The sequence below is a fragment of the Protomyctophum bolini genome (genome assembly GCF_963924005.1).
Source record: "Protomyctophum bolini genome assembly, chromosome: 11".
NCBI lineage: Eukaryota > Metazoa > Chordata > Actinopteri > Myctophiformes > Myctophidae > Protomyctophum > Protomyctophum bolini.
This window is the reverse complement of record NC_137872.1, coordinates 4,168,690-4,191,730: the sequence shown is the minus strand read 5'-3', so window position 1 is coordinate 4,191,730 and position 23,041 is coordinate 4,168,690. Positions and strand designations below refer to the sequence as shown.

The 23,041-nt window shown below is 44.5% G+C and overlaps 1 protein-coding gene and 1 long non-coding RNA gene across 2 annotated transcripts in view; one reads left to right on the top strand and one right to left on the bottom strand.

Moving 5' to 3' along the window:
* The window catches only part of triobpb (TRIO and F-actin binding protein b), a 36,629-nt gene extending 26,064 nt beyond the window's left edge, over window positions 1-10,565 (bottom strand). Inside the window, exons 1-2 of the mRNA XM_080776467.1 lie at window positions 10,524-10,565; window positions 6,353-6,421 (exon numbers count right to left, since the gene is read on the bottom strand). Coding sequence (XP_080632593.1) covers window positions 6,353-6,421; window positions 10,524-10,532 — 78 coding nt within the window. The 5' untranslated portion in view covers window positions 10,533-10,565. The remainder of the gene's footprint in view (window positions 1-6,352; window positions 6,422-10,523) is intronic.
* An 11,035-nt stretch (window positions 10,566-21,600) lies between these two features.
* Window positions 21,601-22,933, top strand: LOC308323529. The gene is made up of 2 exons (XR_013964815.1): window positions 21,601-22,225; window positions 22,684-22,933. It is a non-coding gene; the product is annotated as an uncharacterized lncRNA (long non-coding RNA).
* The last annotated feature ends 108 nt before the right edge of the window (window positions 22,934-23,041 follow it).

Here is a 23,041-nt window from a genome sequence, read left to right as displayed (position 1 = left end):
GCGTTAAAACGACGGATTAAGGTTAGTGAGGGGTGCGTTAAAACGACGGATTAAGGTTGGTGAGGGGTGCGTTAAAACGACCGGATTAAGGTTAGTGAGGGGTGCGTTAAAACGACCGGATTAAGGTTGGTGAGGGGTGGTGCGTTAAAACGACCGGATTAAGGTTAGTGAGGGGTGCGTTAAAACGACCGGATTAAGGTTGGTGAGGGGTGCGTTAAAACGACCGGATTAAGGTTGGTGAGGGGTGCGTTAAAACGACCGGATTAAGGTTGGTGAGGGGTGCGTTAAAACGACCGGATTAAGGTTGGTGAGGGGTGCGTTAAAACGACCGGATTAAGGTTGGTGAGGGGTGTGTTAAAACGACCGGATTAAGGTTGGTGAGGGGTGCGTTAAAACGACCGGATTAAGGTTGGTGAGGGGTGCGTTAAAACGACCGGATTAAGGTTGGTGAGGGGTGTGTTAAAACGACCGGATTAAGGTTGGTGAGGGGTGCGTTAAAACGACCGGATTAAGGTTGGTGAGGGGGTGCGTTAAAACGACCGGATTAAGGTTTGTCAAGGGTTGGGAGAGGGTTAAGATAATTATGAATCATTAACATCACAACATGTTCTTAGTGTAATATATAATATAATATAATATATTATATTACTCTGCGCCCTCTCATCACAGCATGTTCTTAGTATAAGCCACAGTAACTCCAGATACCCAATCTTCAAAAATTCAAATAAATGGCTGACAAAGTAAAGTACTCACATTTCCATTCCTTTACTGGCACACACACCAAAAAGGAACGCTTACGCATTTTGGCTATAATATGAGCTGGAATGAAGGCTCTGGTGACGTTAAGCGTTGCTTTTTTGGTGTGTGCCAGACAAGAAATGGAAATGTGAGTATTTTGTCCGCCATTTATTTGAACTAAATAAACTGCATTGGGAAACATCTATCTATGCAAGTATGGCACGCTCAAGTCACCAAGGAACTTAAGGAAGGATTTAAGTTAGTGCATATGGTGGTACACCTAATAAATACTTTTGTGTAGGGTGTAACTGTAACAGGACAGAAATGCATGTGCACTTTACCTTTCGTATTATCGTGTTGTATTAACAGTGTTAATACTTTGTGAAAACACAATAACACATACTGTACATCCGGGCCTTTTCGGTTGATCTAAGGGGGTGTGCGTGTAGCGTGTATGCATAACACCGACATGTGCTCAAACATGTATGTGACACGCATGCAAAACCCAAGTATGGTAAATCATCAGGAAAGGATTGGATCAGCAGATTAGTAATGAATAGTGACATGTTTGAGCAGCTGACAACTGTTATGTCCTCAGTGTGGGGTTTTTAAATACAGGTAAGTGTACAGTAGGTACATACTAGTCAAAATGAATGAACCCATTCTGACCTGAGATCAGATTCTAAAACGGTCTTCTAAATCCTGACAGTTTTCTGAAAAAGCTATGTTTCTATGTCAGTCGTCGTCAGTCATTTTTCAAAAATAGCATAACATAATGCCAACACCAAAATGGGTTCCCGCCCAGAATGGGTTAAAGATGAATAGGCTCCACTCCTGTTCCGTTAGGCTATAAAAAATGAATTCATTTTTACTAGATTCTAGTAGTCCCACTCCCCTATTGCTATAAATTATCTGGCGCCCCGTAAAATCTGAATCCCCCCACCCACCCCCTTCCCCCCCCCCCCCCCCTCACTGTATATGTTTCTTTTCCCTTTTTACCTCCTCTATGATGCTTTCCTGTTTTGACTATTATAGTTGTGTGTGTATATTCGTACGTCTCTAAATGTTTTGATGAATTGAAAATGGCGGACCACCAAGTGTAATGCTTTTTATGGTGTCGTCCGTCCACTCACAGTTAACAGTTTTTTGTATCGATTTGTACCTTGAAATGTACTGTATGAATTCTGCAAACTCTCTTAATAAAATCAATCAATCAAAAGGCTGCAGTCAGTCACCAAGTGACCATGATGAGCAGAAACAATGCTTTTCCTTGTCATGTGCTTCACGATCAGTGACCAATGACCATGTCGGAGGAGGGCAAAGAGCACAGAAGGGCAGCAGACCACAGTGACCAGGGGACAGTGTGGACACTGGACAGGGGACACTGTGGACAGGGGACCAGGGGACAATGTGACCAGGGGACACTGTGGACAGGGGACCAGGGGACAGTGTGACCAGGGGACAGTGTGGACAGGGGACCAGGGGACAGTGTGACCAGGGGACACTGTGGACAGGGGACCAGGGGACAGTGTGACCAGGGGACAGTGTGGACAGGGGACCAGGGGACAGTGTGACCAGGGGACACTGTGGACAGGGGACAAGGGGACAGTGTGGACAGGGGACACTGTGGACAGGGGACCAGGGGACATTGTGGACAGGGGACACTGTGGACAGGGGACACTGTGGACAGGGGACCAGGGGACACAGTGACCAGGGGACAGTGGACACTGGACAGGGGACACTGTGGACAGGGGACACTGTGGACAGGGGACACTGTGGACAGTGTGTGGACTGTGGACAGCATCATCTACCATTTCCTGGTCTGTCCACCACCCCACAAGAAGAGCAGGGGACCAACCTTCACCTCAGTAGTAGGTTGGATTGATTGATTGAAATATGTATTAACAGTTTGCAGAATTACAGTACATTTCAAGCAGCACAACTCAATAGAAAAACTGTTAACTGTGAGTGGACGACCCAATAAAGCATTACCCTTTTTTTACAAGAGGGTCTCCACCTTGTTCAAATCATCAAAACATTTAGAGACGTACAAATAGACCAAAAAAAAAGAGAACAGGAATTCATCATAAATATGTACTGTACCACAATGGACAGCTTTTGAATTGCTTCCCTTTCTTAATTATATAGAATGGTGTCAACTTGAGATGAATGCCCACTTTTAAAAACCCATTTCCAATGCAGTTTGTCAGTTAATTGTCGTTTAATATATATATATAAGTCCAGTGTCTCAGAAAATAAGTTACACGTATGATATCTTGGGCTGGCTGTGTAGCTTTGTGTGGCTGCATGTTGAGAAGAAGCATTATGGAAGAAGACAATGCTGGCTCTCTCACACTGACACGTACAGGGCCAGGGTGTAATGACACTTCCTTCTATACTGTAACCCTTCCCCCCCCCCCCCCCCCCTCACTGTATATGTTTCTTTTCCCTTTTTACCTCCTCTATGATGCTTTCCTGTTTTGACTATTATAGTTGTGTGTGTATATTCGTACGTCTCTAAATGTTTTGATGAATTGAAAATGGCGGACCACCAAGTGTAATGCTTTTTATGGTGTCGTCCGTCCACTCACAGTTAACAGTTTTTTGTATCGATTTGTACCTTGAAATGTACTGTATGAATTCTGCAAACTCTCTTAATAAAATCAATCAATCAAAAGGCTGCAGTCAGTCACCAAGTGACCATGATGAGCAGAAACAATGCTTTTCCTTGTCATGTGCTTCACGATCAGTGACCAATGACCATGTCGGAGGAGGGCAAAGAGCACAGAAGGGCAGCAGACCACAGTGACCAGGGGACAGTGTGGACACTGGACAGGGGACACTGTGGACAGGGGACCAGGGGACAATGTGACCAGGGGACACTGTGGACAGGGGACCAGGGGACAGTGTGACCAGGGGACAGTGTGGACAGGGGACCAGGGGACAGTGTGACCAGGGGACACTGTGGACAGGGGACCAGGGGACAGTGTGACCAGGGGACAGTGTGGACAGGGGACCAGGGGACAGTGTGACCAGGGGACACTGTGGACAGGGGACAAGGGGACAGTGTGGACAGGGGACACTGTGGACAGGGGACCAGGGGACATTGTGGACAGGGGACACTGTGGACAGGGGACACTGTGGACAGGGGACCAGGGGACACAGTGACCAGGGGACAGTGGACACTGGACAGGGGACACTGTGGACAGGGGACACTGTGGACAGGGGACACTGTGGACAGTGTGTGGACTGTGGACAGCATCATCTACCATTTCCTGGTCTGTCCACCACCCCACAAGAAGAGCAGGGGACCAACCTTCACCTCAGTAGTAGGTTGGATTGATTGATTGAAATATGTATTAACAGTTTGCAGAATTACAGTACATTTCAAGCAGCACAACTCAATAGAAAAACTGTTAACTGTGAGTGGACGACCCAATAAAGCATTACCCTTTTTTTACAAGAGGGTCTCCACCTTGTTCAAATCATCAAAACATTTAGAGACGTACAAATAGACCAAAAAAAAAGAGAACAGGAATTCATCATAAATATGTACTGTACCACAATGGACAGCTTTTGAATTGCTTCCCTTTCTTAATTATATAGAATGGTGTCAACTTGAGATGAATGCCCACTTTTAAAAACCCATTTCCAATGCAGTTTGTCAGTTAATTGTCGTTTAATATATATATATAAGTCCAGTGTCTCAGAAAATAAGTTACACGTATGATATCTTGGGCTGGCTGTGTAGCTTTGTGTGGCTGCATGTTGAGAAGAAGCATTATGGAAGAAGACAATGCTGGCTCTCTCACACTGACACGTACAGGGCCAGGGTGTAATGACACTTCCTTCTATACTGTAAACAAAACTGAGTAAACAATGAAACTATACCAACAACACCCCTGGAAATAATAAGCATGTCCTCTTTTCGGATTCGTTAAGACAATTTGGACACATTGGCCACAGCATAGGCAGGCAGAAAGAAAGAAAGGCATTTCACAAAAGGAGAATTTCTACGGAGTTAAGTTACATGCAATTCTAGTCCACACACTTACACAGAGACACACCCTCATATCAAAACCAAAAATCGACCGGAGTCGTTGTCAGTTATAAACGCTGGACTGCTTACGGCTATATCCCCCCTTTTAAAAATATATAGCATGAACTCTGTAAAAAAAATAAAATATATATATATATATATATATATATATATATATATATATATATACTGATAAAACGTACAGACTCTTGGAACAGAGTTTATTTTGAGAAAACTTGTGGGGAAAAAAAGCACAAGTTTCCAGTTTCAAGACATCTTAATAAATCGCACCACCCACACAAACTACCTCTCAAGGTACAAACTTACCGTCATGGTAACCAAATCCAGAAGGCAAAGTAGAAGAAGAGAGGTGGTGAAGAAAAGAACAATTATCTGACACAATGGCGAGGCCTTCCTTCCTTGTCGCGGAACAACTTTCTATCTCTAACGTTAATCCGTCCGGGTGAAGAAAACCTGCGTTCCTCGCTGGAGGCTATGCGAAATTACAACAAACCCCGCCATTTCTGCCCATTTTCTAGTCGCTGAAACCGCAAGCAGACTTCCTATTTCCAAACGAATTCCGCTATTCAGTCCCCGAGCATGAAACACATAACATCCCCCCCAAAGACGGAACCTTTTTGGTCCTGCTTTGACACACAGACTGCTGCTAGAAAGGAACACCCCAATTTCTCAACTTTCTTCTGACAAATCGTGGGCAGTCACTGCAGTGCTGTGCTGCTTGCAGAGGGAGCTCTCTCTCTACCTCTCTCTCTCTCTCTCTCTCTGCAGTGCCATGCACTTCCTGGGCGGATCCGTGAAGATGGTTTTGAGAAAACAATCCTCACCGAACCAATCAACTCTGACACTGACACAATATATTTGCATAATATTATTGGAATATTCATGTTTTTTTTTTTACATGCACAGTAAAATTGTTATGGGGTCGTAACAAAAATGACAAATGAGGATATATATTTTTTTTCTTCTGTTTTTTTCTATTCTCTCTGACAGAAAAATGAACTGCCAAACTAGACCCACCCCCCTCATATCTTCTGTCTGTCAGTTAGTTTCTGTTAAAGAATTTCAACACATGCCCTGGCACACCGCAGTTTGACAAAGCTCGGTCTTAGGAAATGCCCTGAGGGTGTAGGTGAAAACATACAGACAAGACACATGATAGATAGAACAACCAGTTGACAAAAACCCGTCACATTATAGACGGGCAAGGGTTATTTGCTGGATATATTATGTAAGTCACAATTTATCTTATCTGCCAGCTGTTTGAAAGGTATATAGGCTATGTAAATAAAAAAGTAAATTAAATACTAGATGAATTGTGTTTTCATTTATATAGTAGGCCTACAAATTACAATGACAATGAATGGTAATTAAACATATAATAGAATCGTAATAAGCAAACAAATATTATAGAAGTACATTTTTTGACTGATAAAACATAATACAAAAGTAGCAATGAATAGTTTGTCATAATGTCGTAATTTCATGGTGATTATTATTATTATATAGACAGAAACATACACACAGTCAAAGAGTATTAGCGGTATACAAACATACCTGCATTTGTTCTGCTCCTTGGTGATGATCTGTCCAAGAGCCGTTCTCCTCAATAGGACTGCTTGATCTCTAGAAAGGAACAGGTCTCGTTTTTTTAAAGTATTATTCAGCGTTTGACTAAATAAACATAAACGCGGTATAGGTAGGGAGGAGGAGGAGGAGCTGTCTTGAGTTTGTACAGCGACAGAGGTTTGTTTTTTTATGTGGCATCATGTGATAGTGAGAGATCATTATGTACGTTACAGATTTATATGTAAGGTGGGTGACGAATCGATGCAGGCAACCAGCTTGAGCTGCAGCGGAATGCACTATGTTGGAATATTTTCACTGAGGGAGCAGTTGGGAGTATAACTGCTAGTAATGTACAAATAATACAATTGTCGTTACTGTACAGTACATATAGGTCAGGGGTTTTCAACTGATTGTGAACCAGGGACCACCACCCTGACTTCGAATCAACCTGGGGACCACTGTTGTGTTGGGTGGGGAACTGGGGATATGGGCTAAGATTAGTGCTTTTGTAAGTTAACACTTGCTATACATCCCATGTGTATACATCCTACTGTTTCTCAACCGTTGACTACTACTGGTAAAATGTCCTATAATAATAATAATGACTCAACCAGACAATCCGGTGCACTTCCCCCTTCTTGAGATTCTAACTCCCTTTTGCTGTTGAATTTCTTAAACTCCAACTTGTCAGTAAAATGACGACATGGATGGACTCATCACAGGTCACTAGTTCACGGTTTCTCAACTAGTGGAAAGAACATTTAAAACAAATCCTACATTACTAAATGCATGGTCATGGGACCACATGCAATAACTCCACGGACCACCTGTTGAAAACCCATGATATAAAGTCATACGATTTGTCACACACGTTACCGCAGTGAAATTTGTTCTCCGCAATTGACCCATATCTCTTGGAGCGGTGAGCCGCAGCCAAGGAGCGGTGAGCTGCAGCCGTGCCGGGAATCATTTGATTAGTAGATTTGACCCCCCCCCCAATCCAACCCTTTGATGCTGAGTGCCAAGCAGGGAAGGCATTGGGTCCCATTTTTTACAGTCATTGGTATGACCCGGGCCGGGGATCGAACCCCGACCTCCCAGTCTCAGGGCGGACACTCTAACCACAAGGCCACTATCTGGTGGCATGTTAACGGTTTTAACATGAGTTATGTGTACTACTTTATTACACCATACTTATTTTCCCCCCTTTTTTATATATAGCATGTCATCGCCTTTTTAAACTAATGGCATGTCATTTTTTGTACGTTTTTCAGGAAAACTGATCCAAAACTATATGATATTTCTTAATCATTTCACCAAAAACGTTCATAACAATTTATGTCTATTAATATATAAATAGCACTGTCTGTCAGCTATGTAACATAATATGATGAAAATTGAATTAAATATGATTAAACTAGGGGTGCACGATTATGAAATTATGACCGATTAACGATCACCGATTATATGCAGGCCGGGTCATATCTGCCGATACCGATTGTGACCGATTCTGATTATTATACGTAGGACCAGAATGGAAACAAGCCTAGGCCCAAACCCATTCTGGGCGGGAACCCCTTTTGGTGTTTTACCCCCTCAGGCCGGGAACCCATTTGTGGGTTTTGTACAGTATGTACAGTATTCAAAACATTTAAAACTTTGATGCTGCTATATAAATATTTGAGGTTTTTCAGAAAACTTAGGTCAGGCTTTAGAAGTCTTTTTTAGAATTGGCCTCAGGCCTAAATGGGTTCAATTTAAATGAATACATACTAATTTCCAAGTGTCTGTATTTTCTCCACTGTGACTGAATGACTACTGAATGAGATGAGTAAACCTTTAGACTTAGGCCAATTTACTTACTGACTTACTCCTGACTACATCACAAAACCATTGGCTTAGGCCAAACAATTGCCTATTTTGGCACACTCTTATTTTGGCCTAAGTCACACTCATTTTTACTAAAAGGGACGTGACCAGCATGATCCTTTTCAACCAGGACGTTGGCGATTTAACCAGAGGTGGCCATAGTGTCATGTGGAGCTGACTTAGGCCAAAACAAATCGTCAAAAAATGACTTAAGCCATTGGTTTAAGGTGATGATTTATTTTGAGTTTTTTTTTTTTCAACATTTAGACAAGAGAACAACAGACTCAGACTTACATAGAAGACAGTGTACACAGATTCACGATAACACGATGCGAAGCCTGCGTAGCTGGTTCTGGCAGACAACTCGTGAGCGTGCCTATCTGATCAGATGACTATAGTCTCATGCACTCTTTACCTGATCAGAGCGGCTATTTAAACCTGCCTACCTGCTCATTCATGGCTTCTCTCCTGCTACTGTCTCCCTGCCTCGCTCGCTGCTAACCTGCTGCTCAATGAAGTTTTTGCAAATCCCACCACCGCCTCCCCAGCATCCACCTGTATACAGGCTCTGTTTCTAGATCCCACCGCCTCCCCCCCAGCATCCACCTGTATACAGGCTCTGTTTCTAGACCGCCCTGCATGGGGGTCTTATTCATTCCCTGTAATTCTATTTGGCTTAAAATAACGTAACTATTAATGTTAATTAAGTTACAGGGAATGAATATAGGGACAGAGACCTGGACAGAGCCCTGACGCCAATCTATGCATATTCTATGCTCAATTATGCTCAATAAATATATATTCTAAATAAATTCACTCTAAGAGTTGTCTGACTGAAATGATCTAATCATACACATAAGACATTTTTTTTGTATAATAATACAAAGAAAAATACAGTGAAACAAAAAAATATATATAAAAATTAAAAGACAATATTCAAGTAGAAATGGTGGTGGGGGGGGGGACCCAGCAACACCCCTAGCCTGGATCTCACCACCCCAGTGAGAGGAGGACAACACCGCTCCTCGGCAGTGGGTTTTCAACCCTTTTCACATCAAAGGCCCATTATTTATCCCATTCTGACCTGAGATCAGATTCATACGAGGTTTCCACGGGACACACACTGGTCTGATTAACCCATTCTGACCTGAGATCAGATTCTAAAAATGTCAGTCGTTCTTCGAAATTTTCAAAAATAGCAGACCTACAAGCTCGTAGCGCGCCACTCGGTGGCGCGATATGAGCTTGTAGATCTGCTATTTTTCAATAGCTAAAGCATAACATGATGCCAACACCAAAATGGGTGCCCGGTCAGAATGGGTTATTCAGCATTTGAGCCACCATTTGATGATATTTAGCCTCTCAGACCCAAAACTATAAAGAAAAGATGTGTTCACATGCAGCAGGCAAATGTTGCTCAAAATAACAAATTCTTCTACATTCTCTAATTCCTGTAGACTTCTTGGAACTTAAGTAATGCAGATTTTAAACAATAATTGTAATAAAATGGAACCAAAAAAATGGTCCATTTGGTTCCATTTCACGCTCTCAAGAGTTAAAGATCTATATAGGTCAAATTTGGTTATACCAACTCACTCTCCATCATTTATAGCTGCATGGGAACCACCTGTAATCCGGCAGAACCAACAGAAGACACACCAATGACACTTCTTAATGTTTTAAGCCACAAACAGTGGGTCGGGACCCATTTGTGGGTCGCAGACACATTGTTATGGGTCCTCTTATTCTTTTTTTTCTTCGTTTCCTAAATTTGGTTTTTAGTTATTATTATTTCAAAACATAAAAAAAACAAAAAAAACATTCCCGGAAAAAAGGAAAGACTTTTGACGAATTAAACCAAAATTCAAATATTTTCTCTGTAAATTCAGGAAGAAATAAAAGACAAATCTAAGAAATTCCATAAATTAGAACAAATGCAAAAGTATTGGAAAATAGCTCTAGATCAGGTGTGCCCAAAAGGTAGATCTACCAGTAGATCACAAAGGGTGTGCAGGTAGATCACATGACATGACCCTATAAAGCAATATATGAATTTAAAAAAAGAAAAAACTAAAGGAATGTGCCACTTGAATTAAGGTGACTTCATTGATTGACATCAAATAGGTCCTGTCAGCTCAAACAAAACACAACAGTACCAATTCCAATTCCGAGTGTGTTTGTCTTATAATGTAACATGCAGCACCTGCTATTCAGAAGCCCCTTCTGGTACATTTTTAAACTATTCAGCAATGGGATAAAAAGTTTGGGAACCACAAGCCATCTGGTCTACCTGCATCATGTGTAAGGACGTAGAGGACTGAGCTCTTGACAGACGGCCACCTCCTCCGTGGTGGTTCCACCCTGCATGGTCTCTGTCCGGGTCCGCTTGGTTCTCCTCCCATTTGGACGGCGTCCTGCACACGGAGTGGCTGAAATGAAACAACACGTCGAGAGATTGTGTTGAGTGTTTTCATGGGAGGCATACAGGCATACAGCGCAGGCACATCTTCGCGCACAGCCGCGGACAGAGGAAGCTGGCGCCCGACGACGTCATTCACGGCTTTTTAGACTAGCTGGTGGATGGAAAAGAAGCTCCATGCACCCCCCCGGCTGACTGACGTCGGAGGAGAGCGTTTCCGGGGAATCTGTCCGTCGCGTCAGTCAGTCAGCCGCGGAGGTGGGGCTTCTCTTCCATCCACCAGCTGTCTAAAACGCCGGAATGACGTCGGGCGCCAGCTTCCTCTGTCCGCGACTGTGCGCGAAGCGGTGTGCCTGCGGGGATACTATGGTCGGAACGGAGCATTGGTTCGACATGCGTCCGCACCTTTTCATTTGTTAGGATCCCCCGTTAGCTTTTGCCATGACGAAGGCTAATGGGGACTAACACACACAGAGAAACAAAAAACATGAATTACATCAACTTTATAATCACTATTTAGCAAAAATAAAATTATATAAAATAAAAGATACAATAAAAGTAGCACAACAAATGACATGTTGTGCCTCTGGGGCATATGTGGGTCGTGGAACAATTTGTATGGGCTGCGAATAAATACCCCTTTATTATTTTGTTTCAACACGAAACATTATACAAAAGCTCAATACAGATCTTGAACCGCATTGTACCGTATTGAACCGTACTCTATAATACTACTGCACTCTTGCCCTTCCATCCTGTTACAACTCCACTGGTGTAATATGACTCTCACCTGGCCGGTTTGAAGAGCTTGGGCCCGTTGTTCTGCGTTTGACCCACATAGCCTGGCCCCTCCCCCTGGTGAACAATCTTGACCTTTGGTAAGTCAGCCATGGCAGCGTACTCTTCCTTGTTCCGGCCGGTCGACCCTGCTGACAGGTGGCCTGATTCTGACGACTCCATCGAGCTCTGGGAAGAGGAATGCCTTCGCATCTGATCCTGAGGTGAGGGGGAGGGGCTACGTATCCGGAGGGACGGCCTCTTGTCGCTGGGGGAGGAGCAGCGAGTCTCAGGACTCCGCCTACCACCGCCACCACCACCTGTCCTGTTCCCGCTGGAACTCCTGGAAGCTTGCACGGTGCCAGTGGCTGTCCTCTGGGAAAAAGCAGCTCTGCTGCTCTCTGTGGCTTGCCTGGAAGGGGAGGCCGCTCGCGACGAGGAGGAACTACGGAGGGAATGGTTTGATTCCCGCACGCGTGACGGTGGTGGTGGTGAGGAGGAATTTGTGCGCGATGCGTGGTTGGAGTTCGATCTCTTGTTGTCACTGTACGACGTGGTTTTTCTCTGAGAGGAGCACATGGATTCTCCACTGGCAGCAGTCCTGAGGATGGAGTAGCCTGGAGGGTGAGTGATGCCTCTTCTAGGCGGAGAGAAGCCCGGGCTGTTGAAGGCCTTACCACTTGTCTGTGAGTGAGGCATGGTGAGTGAGGCGTGGCCAGGCACCTCGTACTCTCTCCTGGAAGGTGAAGAACTGCGACTGTCTTGCCCGCGGCTATAACTTCTGGCAGAACCGTTTGTCTCGGCCTTTCGGAGCAGCGACTGGCCGCCAGGGGCATCGTAGCCGCCCTTCCTCGAAGGCGAACCGTTCCTGCTTTCGAGGCCGCGTCCGGCATTTGATCCACCCGCGTCTGCTTTCTTCAGTAGATACTGACTGGGACCCTCGCTGCTTCTCCTTCCAGGGGAGGAGGCACGACTGTCACAGCCTCCTCGACCGCCACCATAGCCGCTCGACTGAGTCTTGCGCACCGCGATTTGGCTTGTTGCATTGTAGTCCCGCCTGGCGGGGGACGAGACGGGCATCTCGGGCTCTTGGTCACTCGTGGCATTCCAGAGCTCCGGATTACGCATTTTAGCCTGGCTCTCGATATCATAACCCTCTCTTATGGGCGAGCCACAACGTCCCTGGTGACCCCGACCGTTCAGGGAAGTGGCCGATTCCGATTTGCGAAGTACAGATTGGCTGGGCGAGTTGTAAGTTCTCCTGGGGGGGGAGGAGGAGTTCTGGGGTTCATGAGTCCTCCTAGGAGGAGGGGACGAGGGACGACTGTCTCTTCCTCCTCGTCCGTTTAACAAACTGCTGCTGGACTCGGCTTTACGGAGAGAAGTTTGGCCAGTGGAGCTGTAGTCTCTCCTCGGAGGAGAGGAGCTCGTCATGTCTCTCCCTCGTCCGTTTAACAAACTGCTCCTTGGAGGAGGGGACGAGGGACGACTTTCTCTCCCATGTCCATTTAACAAACTGCTCCGAGGAGGAGGGGACGAGGGGCGACTATCTCTCCCATGTCCGTTTAACAGACTGCTCCTGGACTCGGCTTTACGGAGAGAAGTTTGGCCAGTGGAGTTACCGTCCCTCTTTGGAGGAGACGAGCTTCTCCTGTGTCCACCGCGGCCAGTCAACGACCCGTTTACCTGCAAGGAACTACTCAAGTCCGAAATGGACTTGAAGTTCCTAGGCAGCGTCTCAGACCCAACGCCGCGCCCGAGTCTCTGCGAGAGACTTCCGGCTCTTTGGTCGCCTGACCCCTGAGACCTCCCGCCTGCACCGTCGAAGTTGCGCCTGTTGTTGAGGGTTGCTGTGGACTCGCTGCGGCGAAATGGCACGTTACCCTGCGAGGGCGAAGAAGAGCGAGACTGCAGGGCAGACCCTTGTCTCGACGAATCGAAACGCCCCGTTTGCTGATGGGGTGATGTGTTCGACGAGGAGAGGTTTCCTCTTCCGTATGAAGGGTTGCCGCGGCCTCTCCGGCCCCCAGCCGAGGCCAGGGACTCTGCGATCTTAAAGGGGGTGGGACTCGGGGAGCGCGGCCCCACCTGAGCCTCCACTTCAATGGCGACCTCATACGGGTCGGGGGGAAGGACCTCGTCGGGCAGATCTTCATTGGGGAGTTCCGGAGGCTGTCGTTCAGACGCCACGCCCAGACCCTGGTTCCGAAACGGGATGATGTCCTTGGGCTCGATGCTCCGCGTGCTGTAGAGGGGGTGGCCTCTCTCGTAATGGCGGAAAGCAGTAGTGACGGGGCTCTGGTCTCGGATGGAACGGCCACCGCCGGCTAAGGCAGGACCCGGGCTCTGGTCTCGGGTCGAACGCGCACCGCCTGCCTTCCCCAGGGAGAAGTAGCCACTCTCACGGCTTCCTCGCTCTTCGCTTGCCCCTGACAGAGAAACAGAGAACAGGGACAGGGAGAGAGAGAGAGAGAGAGAGACATTATACTACATTGTATACAAAGTGCACACATCAAAGTTCATCTAGCAACAACAACAGAGCTCCTGGCATACGTACAACAATATAGTATTACTGTTAATTGCTTCGGGACACCTCCTCGACTGGTGACATCAAACAGAGGTTAGCTGACAGCGTGGCCGTGTAAAGAACACCCGTGGCAGTAACTGGATACAGATTGGTAAAGTGCAATAGGCCATGCATCAACATACTAGAAGCTCCGTCTGCCAACATGCAATCCTCATTTATCTAACATATACTGTAGGCATGCAATCCATCATTTATCTAACATATACTGTAGGCATGCAATCCTAGTTCTGTCACAGTTCTTGTTCCAGCTCTCTCTCTCCCTCTCTTCCCCCCCCTCTCTCTCTCTCCCTCCTTAATATACCATGTCTATCTTTAGTGTGCCACCTGATCACTTTATTCCAGCTGCATCACCTGCATGTATAGTGTTGCACAATTGGAGATCTAGATTCAGACACCTATATGCAATCTCATTTTGTGACGAATCGTGCAGAACTATAGTTGGCTGTCCAATCCAGATCATTTAAGTATTTTCGTGGGGGAAAAATGAGAATCGTGTGAGAATCGGGATCTCAATTCTTGTAATAAAATTAAAATAAATGGAGATTTACATTTGAGCAAGAATGGTGCAGCGGTATAGCCTGCATGTTGTATGTATGGCACGGTCCATCCATCAGATGACAGATCTTATCTTGTGTGATCCTTGTGTTTCTATAATCCATTTTGCTTTACATCTTGTCTAGGTGACTTTTTAGCCTTCCAGTGGCTTGGCTGTCCTACCCTTCTCATCTCTTTTTACATGTACATTATCTGTGTCAACCCCTTACCCCTGTGTCTAGACTGTGGCTAGACTGGCATATTCGCCGATACCGATATGACCCGATATGACCAAAAAGGGGCCGAGGACGCGATACCAATACTTTTCCGATACCGATACAGTATCGGGGAACATCTCTTTTTTTTATATATATATATTTTTTATCCCACGATTTTGTAACCCATTTTTCACCCCTGTGTCAATAATCTACTGTGATCCTGGGCTCTACACACCCTCCGCCAACCTGGGGAGAGCAACGGACTTAACTCATGCTTCCTTCATGCTTGAGTGTCCAAGTTGCTCCTTTACACCTGACAGGGGGGAGTTTCCCTGGTTGGACGTAGCGCGTGGAAGGAACACGTTATTCCAACCAGTTCCTTTCCCCTCCATCAGGCGCCCCGGCTGGCCAGGGGGAGGCAGTTTAGAGACCAGGATTACTGGGGAACATCTCTAGATGTATAGTGATACATTTTTCTATAAGCCAACCATAAAAAACAAATGAATGAATGAATGTGTCGGGTCCATTTCCTCCGTGTACCTGAATGCCTCCCGAAGCGGTCCTTACTCCGGGCCTCCTCCATCCAGACGCGAGGGTTGGGCCGATGGGCTGGAGGGTCCAGCCGGGTCATGATGCTGCGATGGGTTGAGTGGCGCCGGAGCGGCGGCGGGTATGGGTCGTCTTCCTCTGCGCTGACAGAACCGCAGAGTTCTGGGCCGTCGCTCTGGTCACGGCCGCTGTGTACGCCAAGAGGAGATAGACGGGTTGATTTTGACTTTAGATTTTAGACAAATTTAGATTTTTTAAAAGTTTTAAGTCATTATTGGGCTCCATTTTCGTCACCGCTAAACCCCTTCTTTGCCTTTTTTTTTTTACTATTTTGCAAAACATTTTTGAACAGTTAAAATGGCCAGTCTACAAGCTCACAACGTGTCAATGTAGATTGGCTAGTTGAACTATTAAAAAATGTTTTGCAAAATAGTAAAAAAGAAGTTTAGGGATAAGGGGTTTAGCGGTGACGAAAATGGAGCCCATAGTCTCTTGAATAGTTTTCATTCAGTTTTAGTCACGTTTCAGTCACCCGGCATGTTTTAGCGTTAGTCTAGGTTTAGTCTAAAATGTATTTTGGCAGGCCTTGATGCCGTAATGACTTGATGAAAATAGCAGATCTACAAGGTCACAATGCGTCGCGCTGCAACCTGCAACGTGTTGTGAGCTTGTAGTTCTGCTATTTTCAGCATGCAACCTATGTGTAAAAGGTCTCATACTGGATCTCTTGTCCACTAGTCCCTTCCTATAACATTTTAGTGTAGTTTATATTGTTGTCAACTGTCAATACATTTATATAGACTGAAGGCCTATTCATAGTCTGTATTTTCGGTGGTGAGGTGACCACCGCTCCGGTGGTGAGCTGACCACCGCTCCGGTGGTGAGCTGACCACCGCTCCGGTGGTGAGGTGACCACCGCTCCGGTGGTGAGCTGACCACCGGAGCTGAAATAAACGTTGCGCGGTGGCGCGGTGGAGAGAAGGGCTGGAGCGGTGGCGGTGGTTTGCTCTTCACCGCGGCTCAGTGACGTCATGTTGTAGTTCGGTGGTCACCTCACCACCGAAAATCCAGACTATGTATGAGCCTTTAGTTTTAGTCATCTTTTTTTTTCCGTCAGTGAAAAAAGGTAGTGGACGAACATTTTCTGTCATAGTTTTAGTCGACAAAAGGAATGATGAGCACAGCACAGAGAGGAATGATATTATCACAATGATCTTTTGGACTGGATTGGAGCATCCCACATATTTATCACATTCATTAATGTACAAACTCGTAGCTTGTAGATCTATTTTCAGCATGAAACCAAGTGTAAAATGACTTATACTGGATCTCTTGTCCACTGTAGTCCCTTCCTAACATGTTAGTCTAGTTTGTATTTGTTGACGACATCGTCAATATATTTAGTCTTATAGTTTTAGTCATCATGGCTTAGTTTTCATTTTAAGTTTCCATTTTAGTTTTCGTCTGTGAAATAGTATCAGTCGACAAAATCAACACTGCTTTCAATGTTCTCCTATAGCGGTTTTATTGTCTGACTTCTGTCCATTTCCGTCCTCTCACTGTCCCTGTATTTTATCTGTATTCTAATGTTTAAGATCTGCTCATGTTCAATATGATTGTTTTTTTCTTTAAACAAACAAAAACAGCTATGCATGTATGTATAAGCCACTTGCAAGCCCCTGGAGGGTTTTTAGGCTTTCTCCATTTATATTGACCGTGTGTATTAATTTCCGAAATATTTTTGTATGTGAAAATAAACAAACAAAGAAACAAACAATATATATATATATTTGTAGTAACTTTATATTGATCCTACCTGTCTGTGCTGTCGTCGTCGTCGATGTCTCCGTCGTGGTCACAGAGGTAAAGATTACAGCCGGGGCTCAGGATGCACAGATCAGAGCTCTCCCCGTAACCCGCTCCACCTCGCCTGACATCACAGTAGCTGCTCACCACAGACACGCCGTCAGAGTCCTCCTGATAGGTCGATGACACACAGGTGGAAACAGGGGGGAGGGGGGGGGGGTCAATCGCAACGTCACGTCAATCAATCAATCAACACATCCCTCTTCTTCTCTGGTGGTTTTTGGCGCCGGTATGCATTATGGAGGACGGCGTGTGATGATGTCGCCGTCTCGCCGGTGATAATTTAACAATAATTATAATTTTACATAATTCAGCTTCCTTGACAGAATCTAACACCAAATAACTTTGCCAAAATCAACAACAGACACAATTCAGAATACAAAAATCACACAATGATTTCTCAGCGTGTATATGTGTGTGTGTACAAAATCATTCACAAATCAATCGCACCGCAAAAAAAGAAAACGATAACACCGACCGCGCTATTCAAATCAAAATCACAATGAAAATGCACATACTTAATTATTCCAAGTCTGTCTGCATGTGTCTGTCTGGAGCTGCATCTTCATGTTAGAAATGTGTTGAATAGAGAGTCTGTCCCTTAAGACGAAGACCTCTCCACCGTCGTACACTCACATGTTCAGTCTGTTGCTCGATTAGGGTTACACGTCTGTAACTCAACCCTGGCTCTCCTCATTATTCATTAATGTCTCTCTCTCTCTCTCTCTCTCTCTCTCTGGACGTAATTCCTTCTCTTAATCCATCACCTTATAGCTTTTATAACCACTTTAACCATTATTTTAAACTTTAGCAGATCTACGAGCTTGTATCTCGTATCTCTGCTATTTCTTTGAGAAATCGTGAAAATGTGTGCAAATCTTGTGAACATTTTTACTCAAAATATTTGCTTCTGGGGGGGTCCCAGGAACAACATATTTTGAGATGGGGGTCTGCGGCCAATTACAGTACATATAATTCTGGGGGTCCTTGACATGAAAAAGGTTGAGCACCACTGACATATAAACATGGGTTTGATTGATTTGTAGGAGACATTTGTAGGATCAGTTCTCAGGTCTAAATGGGTTAAAATGTATTGTCTTCTGCTGGTTTAATCTTTGACTTTAGCATCAGTAAATATAACCGTCTCTGGCTTTTTGTTCAATAAGTGTGTTGAAGGCCGTTTTTTCAGTGTATTTCCACTGATAAACAAAATGTACAGTTATACGGCTCACTTTAAGATCCAACGTTTCTCTACCATCGTTTTATTTCCCGGGAGCAATCAATCCAACTGTAACTGTAAAGCCAGTATAGAATGAACAATTAACCACCAGATATAATAATAATTGTCTGCTTGTGTTTCTGCTGTATGTAAAACTGTCCGTCCTGTTCCGTACACAGCTCCTATGTCTAGCGTTACAAGTGATTCCCAAAAGGCCAGTAAATGATCCTTCCCTCATTAATTCCTAATGGAAGCCACGGCCTGCATCCACCATACCCAACCCCCCTGACCTTTTCTTTTTAATTTATTACACTCGCACGCAACATCGCATCCCTCTAATCGATCTAATGAACTGTGTTTACAGATATATACGTTGCTTTCTGACGATACACAAACTCTTCATGTGATCTCAATCTCTTTGACCTACAGACAGAGACACATGACGGCCTGGCCTGCCTTTCCCAAAAAATGGTCACATGGATTCTCGTTCAGGCGCTTATATTCCAAGGTAATGTTTATCGTGACTCTTCGTGAGTGCTCGCTTTTGTGTGTGTGTGTGTGTGTGTACTGTATATACACATACGCATCTCCCAAGAAAATAAGTAAATTCAATCTACATACAGTATTACCTCAATCAGCTTCCTGGTTGTTTGTTGTCTTGTGTGTGTGTGTGTGTGTGTGTAGGCTACTGTATATACACATACGCATCTCCCAAGAAAATAAGTAAATTCAATCTACATACAGTATTACCTCAATCAGCTTCCTGGTTGTTTGTTGTCTTGTGTGTGTGTGTGTGTGTGTGTGTGTGTGTGTGTGTGTGTGTGTGTGTGTGTGTGTGTGACCTCAGTGTCTTCTGTGTGACCCCAGTGATTCATTGATTCACCCGCCTGTTTGTAAAAACCAGGCTAATCTCATCACTCAATTTCTATCCAACCGGTCTGTCCGTTTCCTCCTCCTCCTGTCCTGTCCATAAATCACTCTCTCTCATCTCGCCTGCATGCCTCCCTTTTTCAAAATCTATTTCCTCCATCTCTCCCCATGTTTTCTCTTACCTTGCTGCTGGTGTCCTTTTCCTCTGCCTTGTACGGGAGGACTGCAGCTTGTTGTGATGGAGGAGCTCCCTTAATGTGTGGCAGTAGGCCAGTAATCCCAATCCCATGTCCAGTACTAGCGCCGATCCCAGAACCCGTTCCTGAATGAGTCGCAGTATAGGGGCGACTCTGTGGTTTAGCCGCTGCAGCCTCTGTGCTCTCCTCCTCCGCTGCGGCGGCTGCTGCGCCCGAGGAGTGCAGGTGCTTCTGCCGTAGGCAGTCGTGGCAGCGGGAGGGGTCGAAGATGTTGGGCTGGAACTTGGGGCACATGGGCTCTTCGTCCGGAGGGGGCATGGCACGATGTCGTCCGGACTGGAGGGGGCACCACTCGCACCCTCATTGGACTGGAGGGGGCACCACCACTCGCACCCTCATCGCATCCCAAAGAGAACACTGTGTGTGGAAACAAAGTTGAGCAGCCCAGGAAGGGAGGCAGATTATTAACCCATTTTTATCAAAAAAATGTCTTCTACATCCTGAGAGTTTTTTGAAAAAGCTATGTTTCTATGTCAGTCGTTCTTTTCAAAAATAGCAGACGTACAAGCTCGATCTACAAGCTCATAGCGCGCCACCGAGTGGCGCGCTATGAGCTTGTAGATCTGTTCTTTTTCAATAGCTAAAGCATGACATAATGCTAACACCAAAAGGGGTTCCCGCCCCAAAATGGGTTGGAACAGTGCAGATACATAACTCACAGTTTTAACATACACTTTCACCCCCTCAGGTGACAACGCAACATGCATGGTCAGGCCGTAGAAACACCAGTGGAGTGTGTGTGGACAAACATAACAAACAGCAGAAGAATTTGCCAAATTTACACGCCGAAGACACACAGACCAGGGGAAGAAATATGAGGGAAAAACTGACACTAGAAAAATACTAAAAACTAGAACAGTGCCATTCCAGAGATAGGTGTGGGCAGTGAGCAGAGCTGGATGTCTGATGGAGTCAGTGGATCTGTTATATTTCATGATTTGGGCACTTAAGCGGAATTGTTGACGATGTTCACAAGAGGACAGTGAAATATAATCCAGTCAGAGTGCTATCAAAGCTCCCCACAGAATAGCATTACTACTAACTAACCGCAAGGTATTAATAAACAGCACACACACACACACACACACATACACACACACACACACACACACACACACATTTCAAACCGTCTTCAGCACAAACACCTGAATAAAACTAAAATGCACAAAAATGACAGCACATTATAATAGGGAAATAATAGCAGTATCATTTGAAGGATTGTTTTGATCTGTAAAGAGTAAAAAAGGTGATGAACATTACCTGACAGAAATGTCTCCTGTTATCAGCTGAAGCTGAACTGGAAATATGGCATCTAGAAGGACGCCCCAGGATGAGCCCTCCAACAGGTCAGGACCCCCAGCAGGCACACGCCTTGTCGCCATGCTCACCATAATGCCCCTCTGGGCTGCCAAACCCACACATTAGATCCCATTGGCTACCTTTTTGGACAATGGGTGTGAAACTGAAGCGCACGCGGCGGCCATGATGGCTCTCGGTTAACATTAACACCGCAGCAGGTCCGAGACCCCGAGCACAGGCAGGCCTGGAGCCAAAATGGAGCCCGTGGCTCGGCCGGTTCCTCCTATTGAGGGGGTTAGTATTAAATATCATGGGCTTTAGAAAGCGAAATTAAACTCTCTGTTCTGGTGACAGGTGGCACGCCACTGGCTCAGGTGCAGCGTAAATAAATAAACACTAGTGAGGTACAGTATGGGCTTAACGTACATTAAAAACCTATACTGTACATGATGTAAGTGTGTTGTTTTTGTTGACTAAAATCAAGATGAAAAAATATTCGTCGACGACGAAAACTAAATGGAAACTAAAATGAAAACGAAGCTATTGAGACTAAAACTAAAGCTAAATGTATTGACAATTTCATCAACAGATAGAAACTATAGATTAAAATGTTAGGAAGGGACTAGTGGACAACATATCCAGTATAAGTCATTTTACACTTGGTTGCATGCTGAAAATAGCAGATCTACAAGCTTGTAGATATGCTATTTTCAGACAAGTATAACATCAGCATCAAGGCCCGCCAAAATGCATATTAGTCGACAAATCACCTGTAGATTTAGTCGACTAAAATATTATGATATTTAGTCGACTAAAACTAAAACATTCCGAGTGCCTAAAATGTGACTAAAACTAAATTAAAACGTTTCAAGAGACTATGACAAAAAACAGAAATTTGCTGCCAAAAACAACACTGATGTAACATGTTCAATGATAAAGGATTACAATGCTTCCTGATGACATGTCACAAATGGAAAGGGTGGTATAGTCCCTAAGAGCTTATTATTATTATTATTATTCACATACAGGTCATTTTGGATTGGAAATAGTCCCAAGGATACATTTTCATATAAACAAAGATGTTGAATGGAGTGTCAAGTTTCCAAATAAACAACAGGGCAGCAGAGTGCAGATAGATTAGCTTCCACAGAGAACATGTTGTTTGCATTTAAACATTTGACTAGAATGCACTTGAATTTGAATGTTTCATTTTTTCTCTATTTAGTTAATTCTGAGTCTCAGCAAGCACCATTAGTTATACATGGCAAGAAATATATTTAACAAAAACTAGTTTTATAGTTAAAAGAAAAGACCATAAAAAAGGTACATATTTGACAATATCCAAGCATGCAGGCTTGGATATTGTCAAATGTTCAGTGGCAGTGTTTGAATGGAACGTTTACATTAAAGGACAACTTTAGTTTTTTTTCAACCAAGGTTCATGTTTTAGGTTGTTATAATATTAGAGAAAGTAAAAGATGAGTGTTATTTTTTTTCCATTTGCTGCTTTCTTTCGTTTTAGGGATTTTAGCCGTTTTGTACAGGGGGGCGGGGGCATTCGAGCATGGGGCTAAATATGTATTTCTTTACGAAATATTATGGAGATTTATTTTTTTATTATTTACTATAGCCCTAATAAACCCCAGGAAATTACATCTGGCCACAAATAAATCCCAGGATCTACTGAATGTGAAGGTGGCCTACTGGGGGGAAGCCACACTGTGTGTCATAGGCTCAACGTCAGTTTGACACATTCAGTAGATTAAAAAAAAAGAACACTCATCTTTTAGTTTCTCTAATAACAACCTAAAACATGAACCTTGGTTGAAAAAAACTAAAGTTGTCCTTTAAGCAGATACTGGTTATATCCATAGCACCAGTTTGACTCATCAAAGACCCAGCTTGTTGCACCACAGGTACCATGATGGAACGGTCACTCACATCATGGTATTATTTATGACCAGAAGTCAATCCAGTCTCCTCACATTTTTAATTCAATACAAAATAAAATTCTATAGTATACGTGTTCATCCATTTAGACCGGAGGACGAATATCTGTGTCACGTTAGCTTTGAACGACCCTCGAGCTTGAAGATCTGCTATTTTAGATTTTCTTTTAACCCATTCTGACCTGAGATCAGATTCATACGAGGTTTCCACTGGACACACACTGGTCTGATGAACCCATTCTGACCTGAGATCAGATTCTAAAA